This window comes from Aquarana catesbeiana, linkage group LG02, assembly GCF_042186555.1.
Source record: "Aquarana catesbeiana isolate 2022-GZ linkage group LG02, ASM4218655v1, whole genome shotgun sequence".
Classification (NCBI taxonomy): Eukaryota; Metazoa; Chordata; class Amphibia; order Anura; family Ranidae; genus Aquarana; species Aquarana catesbeiana.
The window spans coordinates 81,436,682-81,449,651 of NC_133325.1; the positions used below are offsets into that span (position 1 = coordinate 81,436,682).

A 12,970-nucleotide genomic window follows, 5' to 3' on the forward strand; every position below is an offset into this window, starting at 1 on the left:
CACCACAAACTGTTAGATTTCTTTTGTTCAGAATCTTCGATCCACACTGAATAGCTTACAAAGTTACATACTGTTTATTCTGGTTGAAAAACAAGTCTATCTAGTTCAACCATTAAAAGGGTAAAAAAAATCATACAATCCTATACCCACAGTTGATCCAGAGGAATGCAAAAAAAAACAAAAAATAAATAAAGCATGATCCAATTTGCTCCAGCAGGGGAAAAAATTCCTTCCTGATCCCCCCGAGAGGCAAAATTTGCTCCAGCAGGGGAAAAAATTCCTTCCTGATCCCCCCGAGAGGCAATCGGATATTCCCTGGATCAACTTTACCTATAAATGTTATTATCCGGGCTTTTTTTAAAGCAATCCACTGAGCTGGCCAGAACCAGCTTTTGAGGGAGTCTTTTCCACATTTTCACAGCTCTTACTGTGAAGAAAATTAGAGTAAATCTCTTTTCCTCCAGACATAAAGAGTGCCCCTTGTCCTTGTTGATGACCTTAAAGTGAATAACTCAACACCAAGTTCACTATATGGACCATGTATTTATAGATATTGATCATATCCCCCATTTATCTTCTCTTCTCATGAGAGAATAAATTGAGTTCCTTTAACCACTTACGGACCGCCGCACACTGATATATGTCCTAAGTTTGAAGAGGAATATCATTGTTATGGCAGCAGCTAGCCCCCATAACCCTGGTATCCTTTTCTTCGGCCGGTGGTCCACTTTCCAATAAGAGTGGTCTCTTTGGCAGTTTTGCCGCAAGATCACTTTTATTGGCAGTGGGAGAGGGGGCTCCCGCCGCACTCCGGTGCCCTCCGTCGCTTACCGGAGCCGCCAGCAGTGGCGGAGGCGATCGGATGTTCTCCCATGGAGACAAGTAAGGGGAAGATGGCTCCCACCCGTCTCCATAACATTGCAGGGCAGAAACGAAGTTTTTTTAAACGCACCCCATCCCGCCCAGCTCGCGTGCAGAAGCGAACGCATACGTGAGCGCCCGCATGTGAGGTATTGCCGTGATCGGTAGAGCGAGAGCAATAATTCTAGCCCTAGACTTCCTCTGTAACTCAAAACATGCAACCTGTAGAATTTTTTAAACATCACCTATGGAGATTTTTAAGGGTAAAAGTTTGTCGCCATTCCACGAGTGGGCGCAATTTTGAAGCGTGACATGTTGGTATCAATTTACTCGGCATAACATTATCTTTCACAATATAAAAAAAAATGGGCTAACTTTACTGTTTTCTTATTTTTTAATGAAAAAAAGTGTATTTTTTCCAAAAAAAGTGAGCTTATAAGACCGCTGCGCAAATACGGTGTGAAAAAGTATTGCAACAACCGCCATTTTATTCTCTAGGGTGTTAGAAAAAAATGTATAATGTTTGGGGGTTCTAAATAATTTTCTTGCAAAAAAAATGTTTTTAACTTGTAAACAACACAAAAGAGGCTCGGTCCTTAAGTGGTCAATCTTTCCTCATAGCTGAGTTCCTCCATGCCTCTTATCAGTTTGGTTGCCCTTCTCTGCACTTTCTCTAGTTCCTGATATCCCCGATTTTTTCCTTTTTGTGAACTGGTGCCCAAAACTTAACTGCATATTCCAGATGAGGTCTTACTAATAATTTGTACAAGGGCAAAATGTTATCTCTTACTCTGCTGTCTATACCTCTCTTAATACAAGAAAGGACTTTGCTCACTTTGGAAACTGCAGCTTGGCATTGCATGCTATTATTATTACGCTTATGATCTACCAAAACGCCCAGATACTTTTCCACCATTGATTCCCCCAGCTTAGATCAGTGGTCTCAAAACTGAGACCCAGCTCTTTGCTAGCCTTTACCCAGACCTTGGGGCACTTTTTTTTACACTAATGATGGGGCATTATTCCTCCCACTAATATCAACAACAGGCCACTATTTCTTGCACTGATACCAATGATGGGGCACTATTGCTCCTCCTAGTATCAATGGTGGAAAACAAGTAAATGGCGCAAACACTTAAAGCTCTATATTATTACCCAATAAAAAGTCCATAGAAAATCCCATGAGGTATAAGGTAGGATACAGTCCATACACTAAGGGCTGCCACCACATAGGAATAGAAGCCAGATTCCAACGGAGCTGAAAGTAAACAAGGAGAGGCGCCTCTAAGTGTAGGAGTTAAAAGCACTTTATTAGGTCCTACAAATGGCAACTCACATGTGTGAAGATTTCAAAGGGCACATCTGTAAGTTAAGCATCCCAAGAACTGATAAGGTGAGCAAGTCAAGATGTCTCCATTCCTCCGCTCTGGTCTCTGTCAAGCACTGCAGTCCCCGCTTGGTTGCCGTTTAGGTTGGAGAGACGGCAGTACAGTGTGTAGAAGCCAAAGCGAGTCTTGGTGTGCAGGTGGCTGGGCGGTGAGGAGGGATGACCCATGCGCGCTGCGAGTGTTGCGGCAGCCACGCTCCTTTCTCAAGCAATACAACTGGGATCGACGGCTAACAAAAAACGTGAAGCTCGCCACCCCCAATAGAACAGAATACTTGAAAGTCACGGTACACTAGACTCGCTTTGGCTTCTCCACACCGTACGGCCATCTCTCCAATCTAAATGGCAACCAAGCGTGGACTGCAGTGCTGGACAGAGACCAGAGCGGAGGAACGGAGACATCTTGACTTGCTCACCTTATCAGTTCTTGGGATGCTTAACCTACAGAGGTGCCCTTTGAATTCTTCACATATGTGAGTTGCCATTTGTATGACTTAATAAAGTGATTTTAACTCCTACACTTATAGGTGCCTCTCCTCCTTGTTTAGTATCAATGGTGGGGCACTACTACTCCCACTGATACCAACAATGGACCACTACTTCTTGCACTTATACCAATAATGGGGTACTATTCATTCCACTAATACTAATGATGAGGCACTATTCCTCCTACTGATACCAGTAATGAGGCACTATTCCTCCAACTAATACCAATGATGGGGCACTACTCCTTTTCCTACTGACCACCGACCCTGAGGCCATGTTTATCCTCACTAATGTTGGGCCTGGGACATTTTCTTCCCCCACTGGCCACAATCTGCCCCCCCCCCCCCCTAAAATCTTAAGGACAGTACACTGGCCCTTTGTTTGAAAAGTTTGGAGATCCCTGGCTTAGATGAATGAATATCCCTGCTAGATAGATGTCATCTGATTGGATGCAGTCTCTGTTCAGCTGAAAAATTTCCAGTAGGCTAACAAAAAGTTGATTGGACGATCAACTTTTGTCAAATTGGGCAGGGCCTGCCACTGTGCAAATTTTGCTCAATGCATGGCCAGCTTTACACTAAGCACCTTTTTCCTGAAAAAGAACACATGTTGGCTGATGTCAGAGAATTTTTAACATAAATTGTGTGTATTACTAGCAAAATTATGAATGTACTGCAAATTCCTTTATGAATATGGCCCATAGTCCTCATTAATATGGTGCATATAACTATATGTGGTGTCCTTGACAAAATGGCAGGCGACAGTGCTTTTAACAGAGATTTTTAAGTGCTTTTGTCTGTGTCATATTGCTAAAAACAAGCCACCGCTATTCACTACTGCACACATGGGCGTCTCTATTTCGTTCAGCCAGTCGGTCACACACGGTTTGAAATTCGGCTGGTCACTGCTGAACTGGTCGAATTTCGATCCGTCTGTGGTCACCTTTAGGTTGCTAAGCTATGAGTCCTGCAGGCACATTAAGCAGGAATTTCTTGCTTATAACTTCCTGTATTCTTCATTTATGGGATGGAGAATCCATGGGGGGAGTATGACACTTTGTACGTCACTTGGTTTTGTTAAGGCTGCAGCAGTTTAAAAATGCAGGACTTGTACCGGAAACTATTTGAGATTCGAGTTGCCAGCACAATATGAGTTTCAGGTCAAACTAGCTTTTAAAACCCAACTACCCACTCCCAAGATCCCCCACCCAATATGTGGTTTTTATTTTTTTATTTTTTTTTCAGAAGTCAGCAGAGGCCAGTCATGTTACATGGACAGGGTCCTTTTTACTCCTGCTTTGGTTCTGGACAGTCCTCATGATGATATAATTAAAAGTAGAATTGAGCATAAATGTCTTGCTGCTGCTCTTGTGGACCCTCTTTCTCTATTCCTGGCTTAATCTTTCCCTTTGCATATCTATAAAGTAATACACTTGTGATAGAAGCAGATGGAGATGTAGACTGGTGAAATCAGGCCTGCTTTAAATATTTGTAAACTCATCTTTAAAAAGGGCTCCATTAGATCGGAATGACCTTGACAGCTGTCTTCTCTGATCAGATGTATATATCTGGAGAGTCTGGGCTCTTCTAGGGCTCACATATCTGCTTTTGCACATTATTTCCACACATACATAATGAAGCAGTGTGAATGGAATAGCAGTGACAGGCTGTGGCAATTTATTTATTTACTGTCAACCTTTTGATTTGTCATGGAAGATTTATCATATGGTAATCAGAGTCAAAATATCTGACTAGCCATTGATGTTTTTCATTTTTCTTTATTCATTTAAGGGCCCATTCACATTTGTGTGTTGCGGCAACGAGCTGCAAAATTTGTGCATTACAGCAACAAGCTGCAAAATTTGTGCGTTACTGCACTGTACCTGCTATATGTGCGGTTGGTTGTGGTGCTGTTCATTGGGAATGGCACCACAACACACTGTACAGTAGAGTGCAATGCACAACATAGATCCCCTGAAATCACATATTGTAAGTGTTGTGTGCTACATTGCTAATATAGGGTCATGTGAATTATTTGATATTACTGAATGGTGACAACAAACTCAATTTTTTTTACATCAATCGTTCTAAAATATGAAGTATGCCATGGCTCTTCTTTTTTTTTTTTTTTTTTTGAAGTCTCTTACCGTTTGTTTTCAGGCTTCTTTTTTGTCATGTGCATGCTCCCTATCCTCCAGTGATACAACTCACAGCTACTAGTGTAGAGCGAGCAGTGCCGGTATTTTCCAGTCACCTGATCCATTCTATGTGTACTACAATTAGCAAGTAAATGTGTAGTCTATCTCAGGGGATGAACAGGAAAGGTTGGCTACATTCCCATTTACAAGGGAGGCATGGAGAACGAGTGTAGCCACCCTAGAACAGGAAGTCTGAGAACAGCAGAAAAAAACTTGCATTTGGGGAAGGAAACAAAGGGAACGAGAAATAGGAGGTGCGTTCTACACATATTTGAACATATTGCATGTTTTTATTTTATGAAAATGTGAATTTGGTGTCACTTTAACACATACTAAGTTTAGTAATGCGTGTTAACGTACGTGCACTAATGCACGGCAACAGATCGCTAAAGTTCAAATCAGCTGTAAATCAGTAAATGGTTTATCTGGTTGTGTAAGGAATAACTTCTTAGCCTTATTGAATACTTGAGTTGGATGTGATTGTTATTGTACACGGAGAAAATCTTTGATAATGATCAGTAAATGTTCTGTTTTCTCATTACCTAGAGGAAAAAACTCCTCAGTGCTTGTCTCATTCTGAAGTCAGTAAAACGGTCTTAAAAAAGACAGCCAGGTCTCTATCCTACTATTGTTTGTGAGATATCTACATATATATTGTATGGCCAGCTGGCCTTATAGACTAGCTTATTCCTAGACTTGTTTCCCCACTATGAATTTAGCTCTACCTCCCAAATAGATGAGGCTATCAGTAGACTTGTTTCCCCACTGTCAATTTAGCCCTGCCTTCCAAAATAGTGGAGAATATGTATATCTGTTGGAGAGTAGTACCACATAGATAAGAGTTACATTGTCTCTTATGCTGTCAAAAAAAAAATATTTCTGCATTTTAAACATAATCAAGCATCCACGTTTGGTACACTAATGAAAAAATTGTAAATTAATGGACCACTATCCTGAAAATGTTATACTCTGATAACTGTATTGGGTTAATCCAATACAGTATACTTTTAAAATGTCATATAATATTTTCTGTTCATTTCATATGTCTTTATTTTTATTTTATTTTTACATATTTACTGTACAGTGCCTTGAAAAAGTATTCATACCACTTGGAATTTTCCACATTTTGTCATGTTACAACCAAAAACATAAATGTATTTTATTGGGATTCTGTGTGATAGACCAACACAAAGTGGCACATAATTGTGAAGTGGAAGGAAAATGATAAATGCTTTTCAAATAAATATGTGAAAAATGTGGTGTGCATTTGTATTCAGCCCCCCCGAGTCAATACTTTGTAGAACCACCTTTCACTGCAATTACAGCTGCAAGTCTTTTTGGGTATGTCTCTACCAGCTTTGCACATCTAGAGAGTGACATTTTTGCCCATTCTTCTTTGCAAAATAGCTCAAGCTCTGTCAGATTGGATAGAGAGTGTCTTTGAACATCAATTTTCAAGTCTTGCCACAGATTCACAATTGGATTTATGTCTGTACTTTGACTGGGTGATTCTAACACATGAATATGTTTTGATCTAAACCATTCCATTGTAACTCTTTTGCAGACTCTAACAGGTTTTCTTTTAAGATTATCCTGTATTTGGCTCCATCCATCTTCCCATCAACTCTGACCAGCTTCCCTGTCCCTGCTGAAGAAAAGCATCCCCACAACATGATGCTGCCACCACCATGTTTCACAGTGGGAATGGTGTGTTCAGAGTGATGTGTAGTGTTCATTTTTCACCACACATAGCATTTTGCTTTTAGGCCAAAAAGTTACATTTTGACCTCATCTGACCAGAGCACCTTCTTCCATATTTGCTGTGTCCTCCACATGGCTTCTTGCAAACTGCAATCTGGACTTCTTATAGCTTTTTATCAACAAAGGCATTCTTCTTGCCACTCTTCCATAAAGGCCAGATTTGTGGAGTGCAAGACTAATAGTTGTCCTGTGAACAGATTCTCCCACCTGAGCTGTGGATCTCGGCAGCTCCTCCAGAGTTACCATGGGACTCCTGGCTGCTTGTCTGATTAATGCTTTCTCTGCCTGGCCTGTCAGTTTAGATGGACAGCCATGTCTTGGTAGGTTTGCAGTTGTGCCAAACTCTTTCCATTTTTGAATGATGGATTGAACAGTGTTCTGTGAGATGTTCAAAACTTGGGATATTTTTTTATAGCCTAACCCTGCTCTGAACCTCTCCACAACTTCCCCTGGTGTGTTCCTTGGCCTTCATGTTGCTGTTTGTTCACTAAGGTTCTCTAATAAACCTCTGAGAACCTCTCAGAACAGCTGTATTTATACTGAGATTAAATTACACACAGGTGGATTCTATTTACTATTTAGGTTACTTCTGAAGGCACTTGGTTTCACTAGATTTTAGTCAGGGGTATCAGAGTAAAGGGGGTTGAATACAAATGCACGCCACAATTTTCACATATTTATTTGTAAAACATTTTGAAAAACATTTTCTTTCCACGTCACAATTATGTGCCACTTTGTATTGGTCTATCACATAAAATCCCTATAAAATAAGTTTGTTTTTGGTTGTAACATGGCAAAATGTGGAAAATGTCAAGAGGTATAAATGCTTTTTCAATGCACTCTACACACCAAGCTATTCATCAAAGTGACAGGGGCAGGAACAAACTAAAAATCTTCTTATTCATCTGCTCAAACAGTAGTCCTTGAAAGTGTAACTAAACCCTTGTATTCTTTACATCCCTGGAAGCTGACATCCTAGCTTTTTTTTAAATCTGCAATTTTCATCATGCTGCATGCTTGATCAATTATGACATCAGCCATCGGAGGGCTTGGCAGTTTTTATGTTAAAAAAAAAAAAAAAAAAAAAAAAAGTTTATTTAATTTTTCAGACAGACAGAGTATAAATCACATTACAATACCATTTAGCATAGTCATTTAACAATGGAACAATCTGTTGTGCAAACACAGTAATAGCAAGTGCACCAATTATTACAAAAGTAAATGATAACTTGGCATTTACAATATTACCCAAAGTAACAGTTGAGAACTTGGGGGCGAGGAAGAGGGGAGGGAGGAGGGGGGATAGGGGGGAGACATGGGAAGGAAATGGGGGGGGGGGGAGGATAGGAAGAGAAAAAAAAAAAAAGGGAGGGGGGCGGGTCTCTCCAAGTCCAGCTTTGCACTTGGTTCCTATGAGTGAATTGGAGTTTGAAAGTGATCGCACAGGAAGGTGGTGCTAGAGGGGAGGTGGCATGGGGGATAGTATAGCTATCAGAAATTATTCTAGGGAATGATGTCTCGCCTTAACCCAACAGGCCCATATCTTATCGAATTTGTGTACGCAGTTTCTTCCTAGGTACGTTAGTTTGTAGAGGGGCAGAGCGGCATTTACCAGGGACAGCCAGAGCTGTTTAGTGGGGGGCTGAGTCTGATTCCATTGTAAAAGAATAGCTTTCCTCGCATAAAAGGACGCATAGAAAACAAATAGTTTTTTCCTCTGGGGGGCTTCAAGGAAATCGCAAATGCCTAACAGGAGCGGAATAGGACTAAATGGAACCATGACCTTACCTATAGAGTTAATCTCAGATAGGACTTCCCTCCAGTATCCCTCTACCACAGGACATGACCAAACCACATGGATGAAGTCTGCATCATCCGATCCACATTTAGGGCATATTGCCGATCTACCCGGGTAAATCGTTGCCAGGCGTGCAGGGGAATAGTAGGCCCGATGAAGAAATTTTAACTGGGTGTATCTGTCTCTGGCTGAAATCATTAGGGGTAGATATTGTTGAATCCCTTCCTCCCAGTCCTCGTCAGTTAGGCCCGGGATATCGTTCTGCCATGTTGTGTATAAACGTGAGACCCTAGAGGTATCTAGCACAGCCAGTCTATTATAAATGTTAGAGAGTGCACCACCACCGTCTAAAGACTGCAGCATGTTTTCTATATCAGATAGTTGTAGATCTATCCCCGGGGGGAATTGGGACCGGTATGCGTGACGTAGTTGAAGGTACCGAAAGAACATGTGGTTCGGCAGGTCTCTGTTACGTTTTAGGGCATCAAAAGTAAGTAACTGTCTTTCGGAGACGATGTCACCCAGACTTATAATTCCATATCTGACCCATATGTTCGGATCAGGTATAGAAGCAAAGTGGGGCAAACAGGGGTTACCCCACAGCGGGGTCGAGGGGGACCACGTATTCGGTTTCCCCATCTTCAAGGCAACCGTGTCCCATACTCTAATTGTCGTCCTCATGAGCGTAGTCACCTGGGGGTTAGATTTAGGGCCCTTGTGTATTAAGACATTGAGCTTCTCAAGGGAGCCCAACAGCGCCGCCTCCAATTTAGACGCGGGGTTCGCCAGTGTTTTGGACAGCCACCATCGAACGGTAACCAGGACCGCTGCCCAGTAGTATTTGATAAAGCAGGGTAGAGCCAGACCGCCCATCGTAACTGGTAATTGCAGCGTAGTTTTAGCTATCCTAGGCATTGCTCCCTTCCACACGAAAGAAGTAAGTATGCTGTCTAGCTTGTTAAAGAACGAGACTGGTATAGGTATAGGAGTATGCCTAAAAAGATAAGTGAACTTGGGCAGCACGGTCATCTTAACCAGATTGACCCTACCCACAGGTGTGAGCGGAAGGTTCTTCCAAACTACACACCTATGGGACAGCTGGGAAACCACCGGGGTCAAATTTAGAGGAATAAATTGCTTTAGGTCCCTGTGTATCTCCACCCCCAGGTATCTGAACTGAGAAACCCTCTGGAGCTGCTCATCCGGGGGGGGGGGGGGGGATCAGTGCCGGGATGAAATGGAAATAGTATGGATTTACCCCAGTTTATACACACCCCTGAGTACCTCCCGAATTCATTAATCACCGAGAACGCAGTCCGCAAGGAAATGCCGTCATCTTTGACATATAGGAGAGTGTCGTCAGCATATAATGATATCTTTTCGTGGAGGGGACCTATAGGAATACCCTGTATCACAGGTTCAGAACGAAGGAGGATTGCCATGGGCTCTATAGCAAGCGCAAAAAGCCCCGGGGATAAGGGGCATCCTTGTCTCGTACCCCTACTCAGAGAAAAGGGTGCAGAGAGGACAGTACCGGTGCGGACCCTTGCCGTCGGAGCCCTATACACGGCCCTGACCCAGGACACGAAGACGACCAAATCCGAACCTGCGGAGGACCTCCCACAGATACAGCCACTCGACCGAGTCGAAAGCTTTCTCTGCATCCAGGGAGGCCACTACACTACACAGGCAGGACAGTTGTCTCCAATCCCCGAGGCCAAGACCGAGTACAGTCTACGGAGATTGATATCTGTACCCTTTCCAGGCATGAAGCCCGACTGGTCTTCATGCACCAAGGTGAGAATCACCTCATTCAGATGTCTAGCAAGGATTTTTGCCAATACTTTAGCATCCGAATTAAAGAGGGATATTGGTCGATATGACGAGCAAAGCTGAGGGTCCTTACCCGCCTTGGGATCACTAGAGGGCTTGGCAGTTTGGTTGAGAGCACAAGCAACTGTGACAGTTATCATTCATGAATGAAGAGTAAACAAGAAAAGAAGCCACTAAACTTCCAAAATTCCAAGATATGTTTATTAATGAGTTAGGGAGCTTAGATTGTAGGCTCCTTGAGGGCATAGACTGATGTGAATGCACAATGTATATGTAAAGTGTTGCATAAATTGGCAGTGCTATATAATTACCTGTAATTAATAATAAAGAAATAGATAATGTCATCCAAGACAGGGTAAATCAATACATTGGCTCCTCTTACATGTTTCACTCTAACAGTAGCTTAGCTATAGTTTCACTGTTGGAGTGGATTGCCCCTGGCTTGGATGACATTAAAAACATATCTTGGACTTGGAAGCGGAGCAGCGCCATACTTGTTTGCTTTTCATTGATGTTGGCACCATCCTATGTTGGCACCATCCTATAGCCTGCATCCTTCAGTCAGCGGAGCGGTGAGGGGAGGCTTATAGCAGAGTAGTTTGGTGTGTTTTACAATAGTTATCATTTACGACAGGCCTTGAATGCAACTCTTTTGGGAAACCGTACAGTAAAAGAGTTTAGTTCAGTTTTAGGTGGTGACAGCAAGATCCTGTGTAAAAAGGACTTTGTACACTGTGCTCATGTAAGGTTTATTAAGCAATGTATACCTGTGTTACAGCATAAATTTTCTTTTTCTTGCTAGGGGGCAGACAATGGAGTGCATTTCCACTGTACGCATATTCTAAGGTTTACATGTGTGCTGCACAAAATAGGTCCATTGCACAGGACCTCAGACACAGATAGATCTCTCTCTATTTTTTTTTCTTATGGATCTGAGTGCAGCGGTGTTCATGGGCCCATAGAAAATGATACAGCTGCATTCAGATCCCTGAACAAATAAAAGCACTGCATTTTTCATGTCAATGAGTATGAGCACACCTCTGAATCCAGTACTCTGTACTTAGTGCACCCCTGCTACACACAGAAAGCTTTTTATCTTAATGCACAGAAGATAAAAAACCTTCTGCTTTTACAACCTCTTTAAGTGCTGCATACACCCCACTACCATTTTTAGTTTGGTTACAGACTTCAGTCTTAAAGTGAAACTTTACTTTCTCAATCAACATTGACTATTTTTAATCCTTAGGAAAGTATGTATATCATATTTACTTGTTTTAAATCTTTTTCTCTTTACATTTCTTAAACTACTTCCTGGTTTTCAGTCCTAGGCAGTTTATGTCATACATCCCAGGTGCCTTCAGGAGGGAAAGAGGGGTTTTCTCAGCTTAGCACACCCTCCTGCCTGCTTGCCTGAGCTAAGGGCAAATGGATTCCAGGAAGTAAATACTACATAAAACATCTGCCCTTACTCAAGATGGCCACAGCCAGAAATGCTTTGGGGGGGGGGGGGGGTTCAAAGTGACTTTTTCAGCAAAATTAAAGCATGAAAACATAGAATAACTGGTGAGTTTGCTTTGAATGTCAAACATGAATTGAATGGCGTTTTTGGTGCTCAGGTGCAATGTAGTTCCGCTTTAATATACTGTATTTCTTCTATAGTTGGCTATGTTAGATCTCATTTTTCGTTACATCTTTTTCTCCAGGAACAAAGTAGCACTGAATTGAGGATCACATCACTAATAAGCTCATTAAAACACATGGTCTATGAGTATGTATGCCGCTCACTATTTAAAGTAAGTCAGTTTTTTATTTTTTTATTTTTTTTTTACATGATAAAGAGCATTTTCCGGTGTACTGCTATAAACAATTCCTCCCACTGACACTAACAATGTAGCACTATTCCTCCCACTAAAACCAATAATGGGCACTATTCTTCCTCCTAGTGACCACAGATGCTATTTAATTATTTGTATCCTCCCATTAACTACCAAGTCTACTCCCATTGATGCCTGGGCATTCTCTACACCTACTGGCCACAGTCCGGCACCCCTTAAATCAGAAGGACAGTAAACTGGACAGTACAGTGGCTAACTGGTTATCACTTCTACCTGGCAACACAAGGGTCATCGGTTCAAATACCAGGCACTACCTGCCTGGAGTTTTCATGTTTATCTTGTGCCTGCACAGGTTTCCTTCGGGTACTTTGTTTACTCCAAAACTTCAAAGACATGCTGGGTTAATTGGCTCCTGTCTAAATTCGCCCTAGTATGTGTATGTATGAATGTGAGTTGGGGACCTTAGATTGTAAGCTCCTTGCAGGCAGGGACTGATGTGAATGTACAGTATATACTGTATGTAAAGTGCTGTGTAAATTGTATTCCCATGATTAAGTCGGTATGAGGAAACATGTTGGGGCGTGGCTGTACGGCAATCACGTGTAACATCTGAAACTGCACACTGAACGAGGAAGTGGAGATCTGATTCGAGCCTGAGGGACCGGTGAGAGTGAGTCCTTTGTCTGCACACCTCGGGTCCGCTGTGATCACCACACCGCTGTTATAGGTTGTTTGAAGAGCTGCTGTGTTTTCACTATATGCGTTGAAAAAATGTATTTGATGTGAGTTTAGTGATTGAAGATTTTTTTGGA

The 12,970-nt window shown here is 42.1% G+C and overlaps 1 protein-coding gene across 3 annotated transcripts in view; it reads left to right on the forward strand.

Moving 5' to 3' along the window:
* Positions 1-12,970, forward strand: part of DYNC2H1 (dynein cytoplasmic 2 heavy chain 1) — a 669,732-nt gene that overhangs the window by 340,136 nt on the left and 316,626 nt on the right. For all 3 annotated transcript variants that reach the window (XM_073613106.1, XM_073613107.1, XM_073613108.1), the window contains one exon: positions 12,027-12,116. In XM_073613106.1, coding sequence (XP_073469207.1) covers positions 12,027-12,116 — 90 coding nt within the window. The remainder of the gene's footprint in view (positions 1-12,026; positions 12,117-12,970) is intronic.